General features: G+C 42.4%; 1 protein-coding gene across 2 annotated transcripts in view; it reads left to right on the forward strand.

The window, feature by feature from the left end:
* The window catches only part of CCDC149 (coiled-coil domain containing 149), a 65930-nt gene that overhangs the window by 35124 nt on the left and 4996 nt on the right, over positions 1 to 25810 (forward strand). Inside the window, exons 5-11 of one of the 2 annotated variants that reach the window (XM_050947693.1) lie at positions 801 to 917; positions 3226 to 3398; positions 6700 to 6772; positions 8058 to 8142; positions 10195 to 10339; positions 17544 to 17620; positions 22383 to 22415. In XM_050947693.1, coding sequence (XP_050803650.1) covers positions 801 to 917; positions 3226 to 3398; positions 6700 to 6772; positions 8058 to 8142; positions 10195 to 10339; positions 17544 to 17620; positions 22383 to 22415 — 703 coding nt within the window. The remainder of the gene's footprint in view (positions 1 to 800; positions 918 to 3225; positions 3399 to 6699; positions 6773 to 8057; positions 8143 to 10194; positions 10340 to 17543; positions 17621 to 22382; positions 22416 to 25810) is intronic. The other variant, XM_050947694.1, reaches the window with a different exon arrangement.

Raw genomic sequence — 25810 nt, forward strand, 5'->3', positions numbered from 1 at the left:
TTTACCCTCTTTTAATCCTTGAAACCTAATCCTCACAGTAGCCTCTGTTTAACAGTAGTATTGAAAATGGTTGGATGTTAATTCAGGTCAGGCTTTGTTTAAAAAATAATGTTCGTTAGCCATGAAAGATGCTGAAGATCTCAAAGATTTTGTTTTGCATTTTAGCTAGATATTGTAACAGCTTCCACTATTATATGTTAATAGGTATTTCAAAAACATTTGTTTTTATGTTCATGTAAAAACAGCCCCATTCATTTAATCTTCATGCTCATTCTGCACAAAGGTTGCAACTGGATTTAGTTTAGAAGGTGCATGTGTGGTGCTGGGCTAGTCACTATACTTCTTTATGCCAAATGTTCTAATCTGTAAAATTAGAATAATTACAAACAGCTTTCAGATATAGGGGTGAAAAGCCTGATATAAAAGCAAGATATCATTTCTGATAGTAAATCATTTTTAAATTTCAAAACCTTGTCATTTCTGGAGAATGAGGGTGGATCAAATGTCCGTGCTCACTTTAAACATTTGCCCACATGTAAAATCCTTACGTTACTGCTGGAAGGCCTAATTTGACTCTTTGAAGTCACTGGCCAAACACCCATCAATTTGAATAAGAATGGGATTGGGCTCATAGGCACAAAAGTGATCTCTTATAAAATATGCCTGGTTCAGATTTGTGAGAGCTGGAAAGGCTCTCTGGTAACAGATTCCCTATCTAGTGATACAACATACCCTGCTAATATTCTCTCAAGTGTTCAATCTGTGTTCTGTGGCTTATGAAGTCTTGGCATTTCTTGCAGCTCCTTAGAATGACAATAGCAAAACAAAGACTTGGAGATGAAGAAGTTGGGGCACGCCACTTTGCAGCACATGAGCGTGAAGACCTTGTTCATCAGCTGGAGAAAGCACGAGAACAAGTAATAACTAATGGGTGTTCAGTGAGAAATTGTTTTCACTGCTGACAAAAGAACAAGTAAATTTCAATGCCCCTGCTGTGCTGTCGTTGCTGTTACCTGGTTTGCAATGCAGATAGTGGTGTTGGTGGCAAGAAAGTATATACTCTGGTAGTATTTATTAAATATACGTGTAAAGAGCAGTCAGAGCACTTTATGCATTTACAAGGTATGCACCGGTAGAGATAGAGTTGCTTCACCTCAGAAATTTATCCACCTCTAGGGTGGAATGTGACAGCTGTTGAGTAGCACATAGCAACAGTTTAGGATTGTCAGTGAAGAATCCCATATTTAATCAGAAATGTCAGAGGCACGTAAGTCAACATGATATGAAATGCCCAAACCAGGGGTGAAAGTGACTTACAGGACTTACCGGTACTGCTGCAGTACTGAAGGGGGCGTGGCTTCATCTGGAAGAGGCGTGGCCTCTCAAGATTTAAAGGTCCTGGGGCACCAGCTGTGGCTGGGAGCCCCAGGGCCTTGAAATCAACCAGGGGCTCTCAGCTGAAGAGGTGGCTGGAAGCCCCCCCGCCCCCCCCGGGGTTCAGGGGCAAATTAAAGGGCCCAGGGCTCCGGCCGCTACAGGGAACCCCGAGCTTTGCTGGGCTGGGGCTGGAATTTAAAAGGCCCCGAGCTCCTGCCGCTGCGGGGAACCCCGAGCCCTTTAAATCACAGCCCCAGCCCGGCCACCGGCACCGCGAGCGGGATTTAAAGGGCTCTGGATTGCCCGCAGCTGCAGGAGCTCTGAACCCTTTAAATCCCCGCCGTGGAAGCCAGTGCGGTCTGGCACGGCGTACTGGCTCTTGCTGGTACGCTGTACCAGACCATATCGGCTTACTTTTACCACTGGCTCAAACTGAAATTTAGTCAGGGGACAGATTAATGTGTAAAAGTAGGTTCTTTAATTTCCACAATTGGGTAAAACTTCTGACTGATCCCTTTTCCAAAATTCCTTGTGTCCTTCATCAGGAAAGTGCTCCTTAACACTGCACTCAGTACTCACTGTGTATTGAATCACCAAGACTTCATGGTGTCTTCACGTAGATGTCCACCGATAGTTGGTATCTCATCCCAGCGCTCATCTGGTTTACTCCTGCTTAGTGTACTGAATGCGGAACTTCAAAGCCCTGCGCACACTTCAGATGAAACAACTGAGTTTTAAGGACAGATGTTAGGACAGTTTTTCTGCCCTATGTAGACAAGTTTTGTTCTTATAATTAGAAATGGGTCAAAACTTGAACCTTAAATATGAAACCCTTTGAATTGTGAGGGCTGCTGCGTTTTAAATTCTAATCCCAGGAGCTACACCTGTCATTACAATATTGGATCTGTGTCCAATCCAAAACTACCAAGGGCCCCTTCCCTTCCCTCCCCGCCATTCAGATGAAACTGTAATTTCTTAAGAACTGATCTCACAAGAGAGCCTTATCTAGATTTTGCCTCACACCTTACGCTAGCCCAGACCTACTCTATACCCAAATGCTAGCTCTTTGGTCCCAGGATACCAAGTTATAACCATGCTAGGAACCACTTGGCACACTTGTTGCTGACCTAGTTCCAACTATAGTGTAAATAAGGTCTTCCTTTGTTGTTGTATTCAAAATGGTTTCTAAATATTTTGCAAGCTAGTACAGTTTTAATAGCTGAACTTTGTTTTAACTTTAGTTTTAATGAAATAGAGAAAAATAGAGTAAACAATACTTTTTAAAACAAAATTGTGTATGCATGGTCAGAAGAGGAGAACAAATAATGCAATCTTTATTTTCCCTTTTTTGCTCTCATTTTAAAAGGGAGGAAATACAAGTGTAGCTCTATGAATTTGAGTCAGAAGCTGAAGACGTTTTACAGAAAGGTTATGCATCTCAACTTTTCTTACAATGGTGTCTTCAGTGATATTATTGACAACAATTATAGGGAGCATCATAAATTAAAATATTGCTTGGTCAGGGTGAATTCTAATTTCTTCTTTCTCAGTATATTCAGTTAGCTTGAGTAGAGATGTAGTGATCCACAAAGATTGGATCTAAACTTCTCCAAAGTTTTAAGGATGTTTGAATGTGGGGGTTTGGTTCAATCTTCATATGCTGCCTTTTAGTATGCTTGTGGCTACTTTTTTGCTTTACTTTTATGGATTATCATAAATCTGCTAACTGGCATTCTAAATCTGACCCTCTTCAGAAGCGAAGTACTGGCTACTCTTTTGTCTCTGGATATGATGTACTCTTAGTAAATTCTGCAGAATAACGACAGCAGAGCTTTGCTTTCTTCTCAGATTGAGACTCTGGAACATGATCTTCAAGCCGCATTGGATGAGCTGCAGGATGTAAAGGAAGAGCGCTCTTCTTACCAAGATAAAACAGACCGACTGAACCAAGAGCTTAATCACATCCTGGGAGGACATGAAAATCGCATCATTGATGTAGATGCCCTGTGTATGGAAAATAGGTGAGTTTATAGGAAGTCTGCAATGCTTCTCCTGTATGTACAGTGTGGTGGTTCACATGGTACTAGGACTGAGTCACCTTGTAACCCACTGCCTCTAGCGAGAGGTTGCCTTGTCTGAGGTAGCTGAGTATTAGCTCCTTAACACCCTCAGCCTGTCAGCCACTCAAGCACTCTCCTTGTGCCAGCCATGCCTTTGCCTTGCAGGTTAACAAGATGGGCACCCCAGACTCTTGAAACATGTGATATCCAGCCCCGACACTGGCTACTCACAGAAATCCCAGATCATCCATTCCCCAACGAGTAGTGTGCTCAATTTCAGTTTTATCTTAAATCGCTGCTCCTGTGTAATGCACAGCACTTGTGAGCACTTATAATAAAACAAGATTTATTTTAAGAAAGAATAGAGATTTCACTAGAAACAAGAGTGATGGAAGCAAATGGTCACAATACAAAACAAAATCGTAAAACTTGAGCTAGGGGGCCTATGCTTATTAGTAGTTCCCTTTCTTATCTAATAAAGTGGGCCCCCAGCCCCCCAATGTTCTGTTGCAAAGCTGGCTGGTTTCCTAGGAACCAGGATCCAATCTTTCATGAAATAGCCCTGCTCCATAGGCTGTCTGCTCAGTGAATGGATGCAGTGTCTTTCTCCACCATGTGATATATGGAATCACTATATCACATGCTACACTTCATGAATAAATGCCATGCAAATGATGTGTTAGGTATAGTGAGTTTCTCAGGTTGGAGAAAGGAGTTGCTTGTAAAGAACAGTGAACCCTTTGCCCGTTAGCACCAATTAGCCTGTGTGTCATAGGCAGCAAATTGCTGAAATTGGTGATTGCATCAGGAGTTCAGCCACACCACAGCTATAAAGAAAATATTTCAAAGAATGTAAACTGTCAGATTTGGACTCTGAAGTGTTGTGCTTTGTATTTGTTGTTCAGTTTCACATTTGTTTTTATTCCATCTAAATCATGAACTAGCAGTTGGAATTCATAATGGCAGGCAGCTTATTTGGGTTTTGCTTGGCTAAAATGGTGGAAGCGATGCTTTGCAGTGTATAGGGATGAGGAAGGAGGGAATGGTTCATATTCTTTGTCAGTTTATTGCACAGAATCACAGGCAACGTCAGAATCAGCCATATTTGTACCCTTCAGACATCTTTCAGTGAATACTGAGACGGAACAGAATCTTGAGCTTGTAAATGTGTGGCTTGAGCACATGGATGGATACATGGTTCTGGATCCAGCTTTGACCACAGAAAGGGTTTGTCTTTTTTGTGAGGAAATTTGCCAATACAGTTATGCTGGTAAATTTGCCCTTGTAGACAAGTCCATTAATTCTCTGTCACTGCTTTGGAAAAGGGGAAGTGCAGTTACAATATGATCTGGGATCTCTGCTAGGATATTAGAAGAGAGGGCCCTGAAGAGGCTCAGGCCTGGTCTACACTAAAAAAATAGGTCATCCCAGCTATGTTGCTCTAGGGTGTGAAAAATTCACACTCATGAGCAACATACTTTTAAGCTCGTCTAAGCCCCAGTGTAGACAGCTACTGACTCTTGGGGAAGTGGATTAACTACAGCGACAGGTGAACGCTACCCATTGACGCGGGAAGTGTCTACACTGAAGTGCTACAGAGGTGCAGTGTTTCTAGTGTAGACAAGCCCTCAGTCATCAACATCAGAATTTATCATAAAAATAAATACTTAATACCTGTAAAACACTTGCATTTTCAAAGCAGTTCACAAGCATTAACTAATCCTTACAACATCCCCTGAGGTGCATAAGTGCGACAGGCACTCCCTCATCCCTAGCAACTCTGATTTCACTTCCTTTTTATTTGGCCTGGTCTAAACAGGTTTTTTTGTTTTGTTTGGTTGGTACCAATTTAAATGTTAGTTATGGATGTGATTTTTCTTTTACCCAAAATAATAAATTGGTCCAAACTGTAGTATGGATGCAATTATACCAGTATAAAGGAGTTACACTAGTATAGTGTGTTCCCCTTACCCTATTGTGAGAGCAAGCTGGTATGAGTGTACTTAAACCAGTATAACTGAATCCACACTTGATTATGTTGTTTTAACTATACCAGTTTAAAACTGATCTAGCTAAAACAATATAAAAACAGTGTACAGACAAACCCTTTATTTAAATTTATAAACATCTTATAGGTACCTATTCTTCAAGCTTAAAATACAGAGGGCACAAGTGAATATCTACTGATAATACAAGAAAAACTGACCCTTCCAATCCCCCTACCCAAGAGCCTAGAGACTGAAAATGGGCTTTGCAATATGTCCATAACATTTAATTACCTATAATTTCAAAGTTACAAACACTTCGGGAAGGGAGATTGTTCGTAATTCTGAAATGTTCATAACTCTGAACAAAATGTTATGGTTGTTCTTTCAAAAGTTTACAGCTGAACATTGACTTAATACACTCTTGACACTTTACAATGCAGAACAAAAATGAAGCTTTCCCTTTATTTTTTTTTTTAGTAGGTTAGCTTTAACACAGTATTGTACTGTGTTTGCTTTTTTTTTTTCTTTCTCTGCTGCTGCCTGATTGCATACTTCTGGTTCCAAATGAGGTTTGTAGTTGACTGGTCAGTTCGTAACTCTGAGGTTTTACAGTATGCACATCCAGTCCGAAGAGGCCAAAGATGGAGAAATTCTTCACTGAAGAATTAGCTCAGGCTCTCGCCCAGATGTTGCCCTAATCTCTTATCTGTGATTGAGGGTGCTTTAAACCCAAAGTACTGAGGGTATAGTCTTGAACTTTAGTGTTGCTTCAGCCTGGGCTGGCAACCTGTCTACTTTGCAGTGAGAATGTAGGGCAATCCAGCCTGGCTGCACAGCATTTCAACAGATGTCTCCACTTGGAGGTTTGGAATATAAAAGGATTGTTCTCATGACACTGCCATAGATGACAGCTTCATGCTAAGTCAGAGTGTGTGAGCATCCTGCAAATGAATTGATAGAGCAGACCAGTATAATGTACCACAAAGAACCATGGGATATCTCACCAGCAATCCATCCCAGCACATCGGCTAATACAGCATCATATGTTAATACATATATCTGGCACGAGTAGGGTTTTGCAGTGGGGATGCTCCACCCATGCTAGGTGAATTCTCCAGTGAAGACATAACTGTAGAAGCCCCCTCATGTGAAATGTCCTGCCAGTGGCTCTTTTTGTGCCTTGTGCTGCGCAGTGACTAACACATTGCCAGTGTTTAATAAATAGCAAACAAACAATATACAGGAGTCTAATGATATATATTATGTATTTTCAGATACCTTCAGGAGAGATTAAAGCAACTTCAAGAGGAGGTCAACCTTCTTAAATCTAATATTTCTAAGTACAAGGTAGAGTTCTTATTATGCTGTGCACCTCTGTTTTATCAAGTTTAATTTTTTCCATTTGTTTATACACATTTTAAAAGTGTAAAATTGTTTGTCTGTAGCACCTTAGAAGTTAAAATTCCATGTGCAATTACCACTTCTTAACTGTAGTTTAAGACAACTAGATAATTTTAGTACCTTTATGTATTTTTTTTACATCCCCAGTCTTCGCTATAGACTTCTTAGCCATTATATAGCATAAAGAAATAGCTGCTAGTAATATCTAAAAAGTGAAGGTGTTCTCTCAAGATCTAGGAAGAATTGCTCCTCATTGGGGTTAGAATGTGACATTGTTCCAGATTGTTGCTGAATGGAGGATATCACGCAGCTGTTCTTTTATCTCCGTATTTCCCAACACCAGTACTGTTGTTTGGCAACTTTTAATGATTGATATATCTTCCTTATACCTCCACTTTGGTGATAGGCTGTATGCACTTTTTTGCACAATAAATCTTCTGAACCTAATCTAGGTGCCTGAGTATTCTTCCTCTAACCCTCTGCTCCAACTTCAGTCAAAAAACATGTCCTCCATCTTTCTGCATGAGACTTGAAGCCTATTGGTGATGCTTCTTAATTTGTTAATCACTGTTAAACAGTCACAGCATTCCCTGCCATTCTAGTAAAGTACAAAATTCCTCCAAAGCACTGCCACCCCCATTCCAGGCACAAACCTGAGAAACTGAGGCCACAAAGCAGGTGCTGTGTGTGTGTATCTGATTTCTGAAGGACAGTTCTTTGGGAATAACTAGGGCTCAGCTTTAGTGAGAATCATGATTTTGCTTTGAACTCTTCCTAAAAGCCAGCATTTTCTGCTAAAAGGACCTTAAAGAGAGTTTTAGTGCTCTTTTCTTTTCCCTCTTTAAGCATGTCCAAGAGAAATTTTCTGGAAGGTCAGAATTTTATGCCAGGCTGCTATTCCCCATGGAGTGTTACTGCTTTTACAAATGTATTCAATTGTTTCCAGAAATAGGAAAGTTTTAAAAACCCGGCGGAGGAGTGGAGGGGGAAATAGGAAAAACGGTAAAGGGGGATGGTGATGAGGTGCATAGATTTGTTAGAGTCCCAAAGGCTCTCTTGGCTAGTATACTCCAATACTCCAGAAGGAGCACCCCCTCATCCAACCAGCAGTGTAGGTATAGACTCATGCCCTAGAAAAGAAACTCCAGGATTAATATCCCCACCCTCAGCTCCCTTACTCAAATGAAAATGCTTAGGCTAATGTCTGAAAAAAATGTTTTTGTTTCCTTAGAATGCTCTAGAGAGACGGAAAAATTCAAAGATTCACAGTAGATCCAGCAGCAGTGCACTGACTGGAGTCCTTTCTGCAAAGCAAGGTACTGCATAGATGGAACATGGTGGTACAGTACTTCATTCTTTCTTCAGTGTGAACTATGAAGTTTTTCTCACATCATTTTCTTCCTAATCATCTTTTAACCTGCCAACCAACCTCCTTTTCCTGTCAGTCTGACCCCATAAATTCCCCTCCTTTGCTTCTACCTTTTTATTACATCAAGCTTAAACTTCTTCTCCTTGCCTTCAAGGCCCAGTATAAATCTGATCCAGATGAGTCTCTTCTTGTCATCTCTTTTCTCTGCTAACAATGCCAACCTTGATGCTCTGTTTCAGCAGTAGTGCAGAGAAGGCAGGTTAAGATGGGGGCATGTTAAGTCCAAGTTCCACTCTTGCATTTGGGAGCTACTGTGGCTTGCTTCTCCCTTGCAGGAGGAGTTCTGCGGTTTCCTTCAGGAAGAGATCAGCAGAGCAATCGCCTCATCACATGTGCTTTCCTCCCCCCCCCCACACACACACACCCTGAACAGAGGCTAAGGATCAGAAAAGATGAGGATAGGATAAGAAAAAGTAACATTTCCCCCCCCCCCGGAAAATCTTGTCTCCTGCACCATGATCCTCACCCTCTCTCCATGCACACAGGCACATACCAAACCAGCAGTACTTGTCATGACAGGTTGAAACCCATGAAGTTCGTCAGCTCTGACTGCTCCATTTATGTCAGGAGTGGCCAACCTGAGCCTGAGAAGGAGCCAGAATTTACCAATGTGCATTTCCAAAGAGCCACAGTAACATGTCAGCAGCCCCTCGTCAGCTCCCGCCCCCAGTGTCTCCCACCCGCCAGCAGCACTGCCGATCAGCACCTAACCCTTCACCCCTGCGCCTCCCACCCATCGCGATCAGCTGTTTTGTGGTGTGCAGGAGGCTCAGGACGGGGAGGAGGAGGCACAAGGGCATGGCAGACTCAGGGGAAGGGGCGGGGGCAGTGGTGTAGCCAGGTGGAGGAAACAGGGAGCGATCAAAACAAAAAAAAAAAAAAAAAAAAAAAAAAAAGGTGCCACCTGCTGCGGTGCCTTTACTCACCCGGCAGCACTCCAGGTCTTCGGCAGCACCTTGGCGGCGGGACCTTCACGTGCTCTATGAGTCTTCGGCAGCATTTTGGCAATGAGTCCTTCAGTGCCGCCGAAGACACCCGGAGCAAGTGAGGGCTTGCCACCGAAGACCCGGAGTGCTGCTGGGTGAGTAAAAATTAAAAAGGAGCCAAGAAATTGACAAGGCACCACTTGTGCTCAGTGGGGGAGCAGCCGCTGCCCCGCTCCCCCCCAGTGGGGGCTTTGGGGGGAAGGAGTGGAGTGGGGCCGGGACCTGGGGCAGAGCCAGGCGTTGAGCAGTGAGCACCCTGTAGCGCACTAGGAAGTTGGCACCTGTAGCTCCAGCCCCGGAGTTGGTGCCTATGCAAGGAACCGCATATTAACTTCTGAAGAGCCACATGTGGCTCCCTTGGTTAATGTCTTCTTCGCCATACATTTGTACAGTTTCTAACCACAGCAGATGACCAAATGTGATCATGCTAGTGGACTTGCTGAGCAAGGTTAATGAGTCCACAGTCTTTCTTATTGCGGAGGAAGTTTCTTATAGGCTCATGTGTGACACAATCAATGTGTGTCACATCAATCTCCAACAACCTTAGGGAATCAATAGTTCTAAACATGAAACCTTTGTGGGCATGGTTTTTTCAGGTGGACTGAAGAAAAATATTTCTGTTTTGCCAGTGGCAGGAGATCATCGGATAGAAAAATGAGGCTCTTTCCAACTGAATAGAAATCTGTTCTTTCCAAAAGAAATATTAGCTAAGCAGAAAATGGTCTACCTATGTTTGTGCTGGCAATTGCTGCGGGACGATGATCAGCTCAAACAGCCACCATTTTTTATGACTGAGTATTATATGTCTGGGTTTGTTTTGCTGGTTGGTTTGAATAAATCTACATTCAGCTGAGTAATGAAACAAAGGTGGATTTGCTTTATAAGTCTGACTGAGTACTTGTCACATTTCTGTCCGCATACAGGTAATTCTTATTTTTGTTTTAACATTTTAGTCCAAGAGTTGTTATCGGAGGACCATGGTTGTAGCCTACCGGCCACACCACAGTCCATTTCAGATCTCAAATCTTTGGCTACTGCCTTGCTGGAGACTATCCATGAGAAAAACATGGTCATACAACACCAAAGGCAAACCAACAAGTAAGTAGTATGACTTGGAATTTGGGGGAAACCAAAACACTTTTTAAACGAGCATTTGATGTTTGAGCTCTTGTCTAGAAAATGAGAACTTAAAAACAGGAAAGGGAAGGAAGGTCAGGTATCTTTTATCCTCTTACGTGAAACATCATTGTCATAGGTTTGGAATAGAGTTGCTTAGCCATAGCCATGACCATCCATAATATAGCAACTTGCAGATTGGTTTTATGAGGCATAAATTATTGGATTGTAACACTACTGTATGATTCCTATTCTGTTTTGTGATTTAATACATTTATTTATATTGGACAGTAATTTTAACTATCTTACCTAGATATGTCTAATCTAATCTTGCTATCTCACATACTTGGGATTTTCTATAGCAGCCAGCATGAGAATATAGAACTGTCTTTTGACACAGTTTAAGATATTGGACTGTGTCCTTATGCAACATGAGAAAGTGGGAACTAGAAAGGAAGCATTTCTTGATTGTGTTTAGCCTTTTAGCAGCACTGACTCACTAGTGGTAATCAGAGGTAATTCAGGCTTCTCAAAGGCACATCAGGACCATATGCCACAAACAGGCAGATATCTTTCATGAAAGGAAGACGAAATACTCAAAGAAACTGGATTGCACTAGAATAGATGATTCATTTTGAAAATGGATAACTCTAATACTTAGGCAGAATCCATAGCATAATTCTTAGAAGTGGCAACAAAAACGGAGGAACAGTCTGTCGGCGTACTTAAATGCTTTGGATGAAGCAAGGGTCTGTTGAGCTGAAGGGAAGCTAACATCATATCAGTATCAGGGAATCTGAGGAGAAATCCAGGCACCTTCCCACCTAACTGTCTCTCAAATGGGAAAGAAATGACAATAGGCTATTTAATATTGCCTTCACTAATCAGTCTTTACAACTGTACTAAGTGCTTATGAATAAGAATGGTAGATATCAGTTGCTAACCTGTCTCACGGGAAGGAGTTCTTTTAAAATATTATGGATTAAAATGGCTCCATCTTTGTTGGGAAGGACTAGCGGAGATGGATTAATGATTAGTACAGAGATGGGGATGTGATAACAGACCCACTTCCCCACCCTCCAGCCAGGTAAAATCAGTGTTTTTTGAGTGACTGGCCAAACACATGTTGGTACAATAGGGATTTAAAGTGTTGGCAGTGGGATAGTCACACAACGGTTGGAAACAGCAGACAAAAGCATCATTTGGTTGGAGATTTGGAACACAGAGTTGTCTTTACTGCATTCTGAACGGGGCTGTGAGCTTTGCTGCTGTTTTTGCTGCTAATCCATGTTTTGTCAAAGGCAATAAGATGAACTCCTATGCGCATATTATAAATAAAAATAGAGTAGGAAAGACTATTGTGAATCCGTGTCCACTCATTTGTCTCCCACCAATGAATTAACCCATTCCCCAAAGTCCAAACCCATCTTCACCATTTGAAGGCTAGGACACAGTTATTTTTTGATTGACCAGTGATGGTGTGCTTTTGTTTAACAGCAGCAGCAACATAGTCATAATAGCTTTCAATTAGATAAGACATTAGGCCACTAGCCTACATTCCTTTGCCACTTGCTGTTGGAATGCAGGGCTGAGAGTTTTTTAAGGAGGCTTTGATCTCTAATCCCTTGAGCACCCATTAACTCTTACCCTTGAGTAGCCCTGCCTCCTGGTTTAACTGGTTTAAAAAGCCAGTTTCATAAAGACCAGAGAAGCTAGTGAACTGGAGGAGCTAACTGGAGTTTTGCAAGGGAGTTTAGAGAGGGAACAATAGAGCCAGATACACCTGATTAACATTCTTTAAACTTAGGCTAATAAACACACACCCATCCCCAGGGGAGGGGAGGGGTGAAGCTGCAGGAGTAACTATAACGCAGGCACAGGTCCAGCAGCAGAGTGGGGGATATCCAGTTTGTTGCACTGGATGCAGCATGGATGATTACCTGCCTTGTGGACAGGTGGCATATGTGTGCACTGAGTGTATACATGTCATGGCCCTCAGAGACTGAATACAGGCTCTTGAGCCGAGAGTGGCTGAACTGGATGGGCTAAGGGAGACAGAGATACATAGCTGAGACTTTCCGGGACACAGTAGAGCTTTCTTGCTCCCAGTCTAACAGCCTCTGTGCTGTTGAGGATGAATGTCTTTGGGAAGGAGAACATAAAACTAGAGGAGAGAGAAATCCCATATCCCTAAATGATTCCCATCCTTGACTAAGAGATGACCAGGAGAACCGTATGGTGACTTGCCTTCCTTGTGCTGAGGTGGCAGATCTCTTGAGACATCTAGACAGACTTATGTGCAGTGCTGAGGAGGAGCCGATGGTCGTAGTACATGTAGGTACCAATGACATAGCGAATGGTAGGAGAGAGGTTCTGGAGGCCAAATTTAAGCTGCTAGGTAAGAGGTTAAAGTTCAAGACTTCCATGGTAGCATTCTTTGAAATGCACAAAGCCAGTTAAGCAGAACCGCAGGTTCTCAATTTGTGGATGAGACAATGGTGTAGGGAGAAGGGATTTATTAGGAATTAGGGAACCTTTTGGGAAAGGGGGAGTCTATATAGGAAGGAAGGGCCCCACCTAAACCAAACTTAAAAATTAAAAAGGTGGTAGAGGAGTTTTTAAACTAAGGGCTGGGGAAAGCCAGTAGGTGCAGAGGAACACACGATTCAGACAGACATCCCTTGGCAGAGGCTCTATTAACAGGGATTCTCTGTAGCTTAGTAAGGAGGAGAGGATCGAATTTGATTAAGTACAGGGAGGAACTAAAGAGAACAGTCAAATGAAAGAGTCCCATTCAGTTATATCACATGAAGGCAGACAACTAAATATTGACAAATGTTATAAGTGCTTGTGTACAAATGCTAGAAGTCTAAATACTAAGATGTGTGAACTTGAGTACCTGGTATTAATTGAGGTTATTGAGCTAAGAGGCATCAGAGAAACTTCGTGGAATGATAATCAATGGGACACTATAATACCAGGGTACAAAATATATAGGAATGTCAGAGTAGATTGTGCTAGTGGAAGAGTGGCAAAACAGAATTAAAAATAGCAAAAATCTTAATTGAATCAAACTCTACCATAGGATCTCTGTGGATTGAAATTCCAGGCTTGAATAATAAGAATATAGCAGTAGGGCTATATTACTGATCAGCTGACCAAGGATGGTGATCGTGATTGTGAAATTCTCAGGGAGATTAGAGAGTCTATAAAAATAGAAAAATTAATAATAATGGCGGATTTCAGCTATCCTCATGTTGACTGGGTACATGTCAACTCAGGATGGGATGCAGACAGACACTGTTAATGACTGCTTCTTGGAGCAGCTGATCCTGGAACTGACAAATTGAGTATAAGATCTGGTCCAAGAGATGGATGTAGCCGAACCGCTCGGTAATAGCAAATATAGTGTAATTAAATTTAACATCCTTTTTAGGGGGGAATACTAAGCCCATCACAATAGCATTTAACTTCTAAAAGAGGAATTACACAAAAAAATGGGGAAGCTAGTTAAACAAAAACTAAAAGGAACAGTCACAAGAGTGAAATGCCTGCAAGCTGCAGGGAAGCATTTTAAAAATGCCATAATAGAGGGTCAAACCAAATATCTACCCCAAATTAAAAAGAACTGAGGCCCAAAAAAGTATCATAATGGCTAAACCGAGTAAAAAGTGGTTAGAGACAAAAAGACATCTTTTAAAAATTGGAAATCAACTCTAGCTGAGGAAAATGGAAAGGAGCATAAAATCTGGCAAGTCAAGTTAAAAATATTACAAGTCAGGCCAAGAAAGAATTTGAAGAGTAGCTAGCAAAAGAATTAAAGCAGAAATAGGAAGCCGCTAAACAATCAGTGGGTCCACTGGACCATCAAAGGAGCGCTCAAGGAAGACAAGGCCATTGCGAAGAAGCTAGATGAATTCTTTGGATCAGTCTTTATTACACAGGATGCGAGGAAGATTCCCACACCTGAGCCATTCTTTAAGTGACAAACCTGAGGAACTGTCCCTGATAGAGGTGTCAGTACAGCATGTTTTGAGGCAAATTGATAAATTAAACAGTAATAAGTCACCAGGGCCAGATGATATTCACCCAAGAGTTATAATGGAATTCAAATATAAAATTAGAGAACTATTTACTGTGGTATGTAACCTATCACTTAAATCAGCTCCTTGATAGATGACTGGAGGGTAGTTAATGTGACACCAATTTTTAAAGTCTCCAGAGACAATCCTGGCAACTGCAATAAGCCCAACTTCAGTACCAGGCAAACTGGTTGAAACTGTAGTAAAGAACAGAATTATCAGACACATAGATTAACACAATTTGTTGTGGAAGAGTCAGCATGGCTTTATGTAAAGGGAAATCATGCTTTCACCAATCTTTTAGAATTATTTGAGAGAGAGTTGTCAAGCATGTGGTTAAGGGTGATCCAATGGATATGCTTGAACTTTCAGAAAGCCTTTGAGAGGTCCTTCACCAAAGGCTCTTAAGCAAAGTAAGCAGCCATGGGGTAAGAGAGAAGGTCCTCTCTGGGATCGGTAATTGATTAAAAGAAGAAACTAAGGATAGGAATAAATAGTCAGTTTTCAGAGTAGAGAAAGGTACATAGCAGTATCCCCCAGGGAACTGTATGGGACCTGTGCTGTTAAACATTCATAAATGATATGGAAGAAGGAGTGAGCAATGAGATGGCAAAATTTGCAAATGATACAAAATTACTTGATAAGTCCAAGGCAGACAGTGAAGAGTTACAGAGGAGCCTTGTGGCAGGGCGACGACTCCTGCTGGTTGTCCAGGGAATTAGCACTCCAGCCTCCAGAGTGCCCTCTGCAGGCTGGCTGATGTCTCGCCTGCCGCTGGCCCCCATGTCCCTTCTGGACCCCGATGCCCTTTGCTCAGGGGTTCTGTCCGCCGCAGCACCCCTTCACTCTAGGTCTCCCCTCCCAGGGGAACCCCCATCCCCACCTTGCCTCAGTGGCTACCGCCAGTCATCATCTAACCCCTGCTCCCTGGAGCAGACTACAGTTTGTAAACCACTCATCATCGGCAAGCAGGGTTGGACCAACTGCCTCTGCTTATCTCTGATATCTTATCCCCTCTGCAGTGCCAGTACCCTTTGTGGGCTCTTAACTCAGCCTACAGCCTGGGGCTTTGCTAGGCTGGAGCTCCCCAGCTCCCTCTGCCCTTCCCAGCACTGCTCCACCCTAGATACCCTCCTCAGCTTCCCAGGCAGCCAGGTCCTTCTCTCTCTAGGGAGCTAGAGAGAGTGTCTCTGTTTTTTAGCTTCTGGCTCACAGCCCTTTTATAAAGGCCAGCTGGACCCTGATTAAGCTGACTACAGCTGTGGCTGCTTTCCCAATCAGCCTAGCTTTCCCCTGCTGCAGCCCTCTCCAGGCTGCTTTATCCCCTTCAGGCAGGAGTGGGGTGACCACCCCATTACAAGTCTCATGAAACAGGGCAACTGAATTTCATCTGACATGTTCTGTTGATAAATGCAAAGCAATGCACATTGGAAAACATAATCCCAAGTATACACACAAAATGATGGGATCTAAATTAGATGTTACCACTCAAGAAAGAGATCTTGGAATCGTCGTGGACAGTTCTGTGAAAACATCTGCTCAGTGTGCATTGGCAGTCAAAAAAACCTAACAATGTTAGCAGCCATTAGGAACGGGATAGATAATAAAACGGTAAATATCTTAATGTCACTATATAACTCCATGGTACACCCACATCTTGTATACAGCAGTTCTGTATCTGCTCATCTCAAAAAAGATATATCAGGAAATCAAAAGGTACAGAGAAGAGCAACAAAAATTATTAAGGTTGTGGAACAATTTCCATATGAGGCGAGATTAAAAAGTTTGGTACTGTTCAGTTTAAAAAAGACAATTGTAGGGGGAATATGATAGAAATCTATAAGATCATGAATGGTGCAGAGAAAAGTGAATAAGGAACTGTTATTTACGTCTTCACTTAACACAAGAAGTAGGGGTCTCCAATGAAATTAATAGGCAGCAGGTTTAAAACAAAAAGTGGCTCTTTTGATATGTTGATAGTATCTCTAGCAACCCCCATCCCTGCTATGAGCAGCACCTCCCTCCCCTTCCCTGCCCAAACTGCCCGGAGAGGAGGGGAGACCATCATGCCAAGGAGTCTCTTCTGCTGTTAACAATGGCTCAGAGATGAAACTGTGACTCCTTGCCTTTAGCAATATGCCCCACGTTGCTTACCACCTCTGCAGCACTTGCTCCTGTGCTGAACTTGCACATACTGTATATGAAGGCTCTTCCCTCCCTCCAGAGCAATTGTCTTCTCCCTTCCCCCCGCACCCCCTAGAGCTTGTTGGAAGCTGCTGTCTGCCTTGCAGATGTCATCACTGGCTCTGGAGCACCCACGAAGTTGGTGCCTATGATCACTGGGCACCCAGGGAGACCATTAAGAGTGAGTCTCAAAGTTAAATAGGAAGGAAATGTATAAAATAAAAATGCTGATTGTTTCAGATTTCATTGAAGTTAGAGATGAGAAAACAGTCTGGTCACTGAGTGTGTGCCTGTGCCAGAGTATGAATGCTCCCACTGGCACATGACCTAATGTTTTTCACTCTTAGTATGTCTATACTGTAATAAAATACACGTGGCTGGCCCCTGTTGGCTGACTCAGGCTGCAGGGCTATAAAATAGCAGTATAGACAGCCCAAGGCCCGATTTTGTTTACACTGTAATTCTATAGCATTGCAGCCTGAGCCCAGTGAGCCCAAGTAAGATGACCCAGGTTTTATTCTAGTGTAGACACACCCTTTGGGGCTAAGTATTTCAATTGATTGGCTTGTATTACTACCCATAGGCTATTCCCCGTCCCCATTCACTTCACTCCTATCTTGATATTTATCATAAATGTTCCCTCACAGTATTTCTTTCATAGTAAATCTAAGATGTACTGGAAATGTATTTGGGACTTCTGTTTTGGGAGAGGCACAGGTAAGCATCCAAATATTGTTAAATCTGAACTTTTAGGGGGGTTGCCCATCACTGTTAGTGAAACAAAAGATAAACAAGTTAATATGTATGTGCTGTGACTGCGGAGAGGGTATCGACAACCATGCAAACATCTATGGGTGGAATAAATTCCTGTGACAATGAGTCTTCTCTTTCTCAGCTGACATGTCATGTTCTTTTTTCAGAATTCTAGGTAATCGGGTGGCAGAATTGGAGAAGAAGTTGAGAACTTTGGAAATTTCTGGTTTGTGGAGTCTTCCAGGTTAGTAGAAATTCAGAAAAACATAACATAAGAATGGCCATGCTGGGTAAGACCAATGGTACATCTAGCCCGGTATCGTGTCTTCTTTCAGTGGTCAATGCCACATCCTTCAGAGGGAATGAACAGAAACTGGCGATTATTGAGTGATCCATTCCTGGTTGTCCAATCCCAACTTCTGGCAGTTAGAGGGCTGGGGATACTCAGAGCATGGGGTTGCATCCCTGATCATCTTGGCTAATAGCCATTGATGGACCTAACCTCCATGAACTTATCTAATTCTTTTTTTGAACCCATCCTCTGTCAGTGAGTTCTGCAAGTTGACTGTGTGTTGTGTGAAGAAGTACCTCCTTTTGTTGATTTTTTTTTTAAACCTGCTACCTGTTGATTTCATTGAGTTATCCTTGCTTCTTCTTGTGCGTGCAGGGGTAAATAACTTTCTTCATGCCATTTGTGATTTTATAGACCTCTGTCATACCCCATAGTAGTCTCTTTTCTAAGCTGAACAGTCCCAGTCTTTTTTTAATCTTTCATATGGAAAGCTGTTCCATCCCCCTAATAATATTTATTGCCTTTCTCTGTACTTTGTTCAGTTCTAATATATCTCTTTAGAGCTGGGGCAACCAGAACTCTGTGCAGTATTCAAGGTGTGGGTGTACCATGGATTTATATAGATGCATCAATATTTTCTGTCTTATCTATTCCTTTTCTAATGGTTCCAAACATTTGGTGACCCTTTTCTTTTTCTGCCTGCCACTGAACATTGAGCAGGTTTTTTCAGAGAACTGTGCGTGATGACTCCAAGATCTTTTTTTTGAGTGATATCAATTTAGACTCCATCGTTTTGTATGTGTAGTTGGGATTATGTTTTCCAGTGCGCATTACTTTGCATTTATCAACGTTGAATTTTATCTGCCATTTTATTGGCCCATCATCCAGTTTTGTGAGATCCCTTGCATTATTAAGTGTTTAGGTGTCTGTTTCCATATGAGGATTTCAATGTACAGTTTGTGAGAAACTTGTTAAAAATATAGCCAAGTTTCAGTGGCTAGTGATTTTGAAAAGATGGATGTTCAACACTTTTTGGGAAAATCCAGCTTAAGGTGTGTCAAGTTGGAAACCCAAAATCACTAGTCACTTGTGAAAATGCTGGGTTTACATACATTTTAAATCAGAATATAGTAGATAGCAGAAAAAATACCCTTTGGCAAATGCAAGAAACAGTCGAACTATCACTATGGGTTGTAGTTGAAAAATATTAACGATCTGATTTAAATGTTACTATAAAATGATAAAAGCAGCAAAGAGTCCTGTGGCACCTTATAGACTAACAGACGTTTTGGAGCATGAGCTTTCGTGGGTGAATACCCACTTCGTCAGAGGCATATAGTGGAAATTTCAGGGGGCAGGTATATATATGCAGGCAAGCTAGAGATAATGAGGTAGTTCAATCAGGGAGGATGAGGCCCTGTTCTAGCAGTTCAGGTGTGAAAACCAAGGGAGGAGAAACTGGTTCTGTAATTGGCAAGCCATTCACAGTCTTTGTTTAATCCTGAGCTGATGGTGTCAACTTTGCAGATGAACTGAAGCTCAGCAGTTTCTCTTTGAAGTCTGGTCCTGAAGTTTTTTTGCTGCAGGATGGCCACCTTAAGGTCTGCTATAGTGTGGCCAGGGAGGTTGAAGTGTTCTCCTACAGGTTTCTGTATATTGCCATTCCTAATATCTGATTTGTGTCCATTTATCCTTTTCCGTAGCGACTGTCCAGTTTGGCCGATGTACATAGCAGAGGGGCATTGCTGGCATATGATGGCGTATATTACATTGGTGGACGTGCAGGTGAATGAACCGGTGATGGTGTGGCTGATCTGGTTAGGTCCTGTGATGGTGTCGCTGGTGTAGATGTGTGGGCAGAGTTGGCATCCAGGTTTGTTGCATGGATTGGTTCCTGAGCTAGAGTTCCTATGGTGCGGTGTGCAGTTACTGGTGAGAATATGTTTCAGGTTGGCAGGTTGCCTGTGGGCGAGGACTGGCCTGCCACCCAAGGCCTATGAAAGTGTGGGATCATTGTCCAGGATGGGTTGTAGGTCCCTGATGATGCGTTGGAGAGGTTTTAGCTGGGGACTGTATGTGATGGCCAGTGGAGTCCTGTTCGTTTCTTTCTTGGGTTTGTCTTGCAGTAGGAGGCTTCTGGGTACACGTCTGGCTCTGTTGATCTGTTTCCTTATTTCCTCATGCGGGTATTGTAGTTTTGAGAATGCTTGGTGGAGATTTTGTAGGTGTTGGTCTCTGTCTGAGGAGTTAGAGCAGATGCGGTTGTACCTCAGTGCTTGGCTGTAGACAATGGATCGTGTGATGTGCCCGGGATGGAAGCTGGAGTCATGAAGGTAGGCATAGCGGTCGGTAGGTTTTCGGTATAGGGTGGTGGTAATGTGACCATCATTTATTTGCACCGTGGTGTCTATGAAGTGGACCTCCTGTGTAGATTGGTCCAGGCTGAGGTTGATGGTGGGGTGGAAGCTGTTGAAATCGTGGTGGAATTTTTCCAGAGACTCCTTCCCATGGGTCCAGCTGATGAAGATGTCATCAGTGTAGCGTAGGTAGAGAAGGGGCGTGAGTGGATGAGAGCTGAGGAAGCGTTGTTCCAGGTCGGCCATAAAAATATTGGCATATTGTGGGGCCATGCGGGTGCCCATAGCTGTGCTACTGATCTGGAGATATATATTGTCATCAAATTTGAAATAGTTGTGTGTGAGGATAAAGGCACAGAGCTCAGCAGCCAGTTGTGCTGTAGCATCATCAGGGATACTGTTCCTGACAGCTTGTATTCCATCTGTGTGTGGGATGTTTGTGTAGAGAGCCTCTACATCCATGGTGGCTAGGATGGTGTTTTCTGAAAGGTCACCAATGCATTGTAGTTTCCTCAGGGAATCAGTGGTGTCACGGAGATCGCTGGGAGTGCTGGTGGCATAGGGTCTGAGTAGAGAGTCCACATATCCAGACAGTCCTTCAGTGAGAGTGCCAATGCCCGAGATGATGGGGCGTCCAGGATTTCCAGGTTTGTGGATCTTGGGTAGTAGATAGAATAACCCTGGTCGGGGCTCTAAGGGTATGTTGATTTGTTCCGGTGTTAGTGTAGGGAGTGTCCTGAGTAGATGTTGCAGTTTCTTAGTGTATTCCTCAGCGGGATCTGAGGGAAGTGGCCTGTAGAATTTGGTGTTGGAGAGTTGTCTGGCAGCCTCCTTTTGGTAGTCAGACCTGTTCATGATGACAACAGCACCTCCTTTATCAGCCTCTTCGATGATGATGTCAGGGTGGTTTCTGAGGCTGTGGATGGCATTGCGTTCTGCACGACTTAGGTTATGAGGCAAGCGATGTTGTTTTTCCACAATTTCTGCCTGTGCACGTCGGCAGAAGCATTCAATATAGAGGTCCAGACTGTCATTTCGACCCTTAGGAGGAGTCCATGTAGAGTTCTTCTTCTTGTGCTGTTGGTGGGAGGATACCTGTGTATCAGTGCGCTGTTCAGTGTTGTCCTGAAAGTATTCTTTGAGTCGGAGACGGCGGAAGTAGGCTTCCAGATCGCCGCAGAACTGTATCATGTTGGTGGGAGTGGCAGGGCAGAAAGAGAGTCCCTGAGATAAGACAGACTTTTCTTCTGGGCTGTGTGTGTAGTTGGATAGATTGACAATATTGCTGGGTGGGTTGGGGGTACTACAGTTGTGGCCCCATGAGGCAGGTAGAAGTTTAGACAGCTTACAGTCCTTTTTCCTTTGTAGAGAGGTGAAGTGAGTAATATAGATCTCCTGTCTTATTTTAGTGAAGTCCGTTTGTATGGAAGTTTGGTTATTAATGAGAGTCTCCAGGTTGGAGAGCTCTTTTTTGATGTTTTCCTGTTTGCTGTATAGGGTGCTGATCAGGTGGTTCCTCAGTTTCTTTGATAGAGTATGGCATAATCTCTCACTGTGGTCTGTGTAGTATGTAGATAGCAGTGGATTTTTTACCTTTAGTCCATTTGGTATGATGTCCATCCGTTTGCATTTGGAAAGGAAGATATCATCTGTATTTGTGCAAGTTTCTTCATGATAAAATCATACAACTTATGATATTAGAGTCAGGTGTTTTTCACCATGTTTTATTTATTAATTTTAGTTAAATGTGCATTGTTTGGATTACATTCATTTTTGGTTATTTTTCTCTCATTACACCTAACTGTTTCTCCTTTAATCATCTTTCTCCTTGATGTTCACACCACTAGGTTATATTTGTGGTAACAATTTCCCACTGCTACCATTAGAGGTACCTACACTAGTGTAGACAAAGTTCCAGGTGTTCTAAGCTATATCATTTAGGTCTAACCTCACCAAAAACCAGCTGATATTTAGCAATGTATCTGAAGAGTCCAAGTGACACATCTTTCCAGTTCCACTCCTGATGTTCGTTTTAACTCAAATCCTCTTGATGCAAGATGCAGATAAAATAATTATCTTGAGTCACACTAATATAGGTTTACATTCTAATTGAAATTTAATGTTGCCTGGGTATTTAACATATTGGCATTCTACTTTGTTTAAAAAACATTGTTCAGTGAAATTCATAGTTAATAAATGCAATGTTTGGTCTTTGCAGAAATGTATAAAAAATAAATAAAAAGTAGAATAAATGAAATGCTGAGAGCTTGCTCCGTTGTTAGTCTACTTAGGTAAGACATCCAATTAATATTAATACAATAACTGTCTCTTTTCTTCCTTTCTTTTGCTGCCTGAAGGCCTGAGCTACAATGTCTCAGTGGGATTTGGGAGTAGGTTCTACTTGACATGTATATTTTTAGTAACTAATTTTAGCAGTATGTTAAATATTGTCACAGCATGTAAATAAATGGAAATGTTATCTGAAGATTTTTATGTTTGTCAGATTAAGATGTTCAAGTGAGTGAGTTAGATGTCCACAAGGGAAATAGAGACTACTGCACAAGACAATTCTTTTAAATTGGGAAAAATGATAATAAAGGATGATACTCAATAGTTGTAACTGAATTTTACACTAGATTGTGACTTGCATCAAACAGTGAGGTTTATTTCTTTGTTTAACCAGAGAAGCAGTAAATTAAGAATGCACTTTTGTTTCCAAGTGTGATCGAGCTCAGAGATATCAAATATGAGTCTTGTGACATCCAGTGAGATTACGAACACTTTTTCAGATGGTTACAACTGGCCTCTGCTCTGTAAAATACCATCTCATATCAGTACTGTGAGATCTATCATAAGAATGTTGGCTTGAGTGAAGGGTGAAAGCACCTGCTCTGATTGATGCTAGAAGAAAGATTCTCAGAAGAAAACATCACTTGATTTACAGTGAGCTGAACTTTTTGTCATTGGAAAGACTTGCCAGTGAGAGCTGACTTTGAATCATACTTGTGAAACAGACACATCATTGTAGTTGAATAAATTTCAGGTTCCTAAAAGCAGAATGAGTATTGTTACCTAAACATCGCCATCAATAGACTATCTATTTACTTAGCCCAGCACCATGCCACCTATTTACAAATAGATATAGCCTTAACATTCACTTTTTGCTAGCCTGTAGGAGAAATGGTTTGATAGTTTATAGGTTCTTTAGTTGGTTGGTTTTTGTTTGTTGGCTTGCATGTAGGAGGGAAAAACTGGGTAAGCGAAATCAAATAGATGAATTTTGTGTTTGAAAGTGGTGAGGTCCGCAGTTGTCATCTTTTTTGGGGGGTGAGTTCCATAGAGTGGGTCTCAATCCTGCAAAATTTCTCTTTCACATTTAGGAGTCTCCCTTATTGGCTGATGGTTTCATTGTTCAGTCACGAGAGCGCATGGTTGTGTTGGGAGAGGTCTTGGGTGTGGATTTGTTCTGATCTTATTTACATAAGTTTGTCTCTGCTGAGGGTAGAGCAAAGATGGGGTTTCAGTATCCTGGTAGCATTTCAATCTTTTATTGGTTGCTTAGATACCACGGTGATTGTTGCATTAGAAATGTGTATGTCACCCCACTTCTTAGACTTTGGTGTAATTGGACACTTTACATCAGCAATTGGTTTATAAGCTATTGTGCTTTCAAAAACCAATTCCCAGCGCAAAAGGATTGAGTCCAAGAACAGTTCTCTTGCTTTTCTTTGTATGATCACAGGAAATGCTGCAGATGGCTTCTGTTACTCAGCAGCCACCCACTTAAAACATGCATCTCCTCAACTGGCCTATCTCCAGACGGAGTGATGTATTTAGTTTTGAGACATTTATGTTTGAACTTCTTTGAGCGGATATTTAAAGGGAGGTGAAAATTTGATAGAATTTACAAGACTCCATTTGAGAACAGCGTATTCCTCTAAAGAACGGAGGAAACAAACTTATGTTGTCATTTATAGCTCTCTTGTTTGCCTGCTTATTTTCAGCCCTGTACACTTTTAACCAGAGATCGCGCCCCCCTCTCCCCGCCAAGCTCCCTAAATTGAGGACGTGCCTTCCAGCAGCTATATGTGGAGAAGAATAACTTACAGAAGTGAGCTAGTTCCAAGCACTCGATCAAAATTACGCTTGATAGCCGCACTCGTACCATGCTTCACAGAATATGGAGCAGCAGTATTCAAACCTCCCACTTACAAGGACATGAGTCACTGTTAGGATGTATGAATAAGGCTGTGAGTCTGTCACGGAAGTCACGGCTTCCTGGGCCAGCAGCAGCAGTTTGGATGTGTGGAAGGGGGCTCAGGGGCTAGGGGCAAGGGTTTGGAGGATGCAGGGGGCGGGGCCTGCAGCTCCTAGGTGGTAGAGGAGCACAGTCTGCACGCTGTGCACTGCTGGCACCCACAGGCCCCGCCCCTGCATCTCCCATTGGCTGTGGTTCCTGGACAATGGGACCTGTGGCAGTCGGCACTTGTGGTGGGAGCAGTGGAGGAGCTCCTGCCTGGGCCTCTGTCGCCTAGGAGCTGCAGGGATGTGGAGCCGGGTAGGAAGCCTCCACCAGACTCCCCCTCCCCCAGTACAAGCAAGGGTCCTGGATCACCTCCCTCAGCCCCCGTGGCATCCCTGGGGCGTGCACACCCCAGAGCAACCCCACCCAAGTTTTACTTAAGGCAGATATTTTTAGTAAAAGTCATGGACAGGTCATGGGCCTGTGAATTTTTATTTACAGCCCGAGACCTGTCCATGACATTTACAAAAAATACCTGTGTCTAATGTATGAATAGACTCTTTAGGCAGGTCAGACAGCATTGCTTAGCTGATGATGATCTGACTATTTGGTGGAACCAGTTGGCTTCATCGAGGATGGCAAAAGTTATAAAAGTGAATGTGTTTACTGGGTAACAGCTGGTTGGAAGTCAAATTGCTTTGGTGTTTGTACTGGAAGTCAGAAGCATCCTAGCTCAGGCTTTACTTTTCTGAATCTGATATGCTGTGCAAGGTGCTCAGAATAAACTCCGCTGGCTCCCATTCTGTCTAGGAAGAGACAGTTCTGTTTTTTTAAATATCTCCACAGACTTGCTTCATCCTGTGTCATAAACCTTTCATGTCATTACTCCCAACCATCTCTGTTCATCTAGCCCTGCCCATCTCTCCATACAGTCTTGCCGCTGTTGTAGAGAAAAGCCTTGCCCCCTTCAGCTTGTGCCTTTTGGAACAGCCTTTAGGTTTGTTCTGCCTCATCAGCTGCCAACCTTCAATTTTCAGCTGAAAACTTGTCCCTTTCCTTTACATTATAGTTTCTCTCACTCGGCTATCTAACTCCATAATTTTATTATTTGCTATAGAAGACGCAGAGTTCAAATGCAAATTATGTTTAAGTTGGAATTCTGATCTTGATCCGGTCAAAACTTCTCCAGCATTATTATTTTATGTGTATTCCTGTAACACACAGACCCCAGCAAGGTCAGATCTCTGTTGTGTTAGACAGTGAACAGACATGTGGAAGCATGGTTACAGCCAAATTTTTCAAAAGTATCTAGAGATATTGGGATCCCAACTTGACATCTGAAGTAAGGGACCTGACTTAAAGAGAGGTTCCTCAGAACTTTCTGAATAGCAGACTCCTTAAGGTGTTTACAGACCAGACACCCAAAAATTGAGGACCCAAAATCACTAGTCCCTTTTTAAAATCATAGCTTTTGACACTGATGTAAGACAACATGCAGAGTATACTCAAACAAATTTGGTAATACAAACATGTCATCTTATT

This window comes from Gopherus flavomarginatus, chromosome 3 (assembly GCF_025201925.1).
Source record: "Gopherus flavomarginatus isolate rGopFla2 chromosome 3, rGopFla2.mat.asm, whole genome shotgun sequence".
Lineage (NCBI taxonomy): Eukaryota > Metazoa > Chordata > Testudines > Testudinidae > Gopherus > Gopherus flavomarginatus.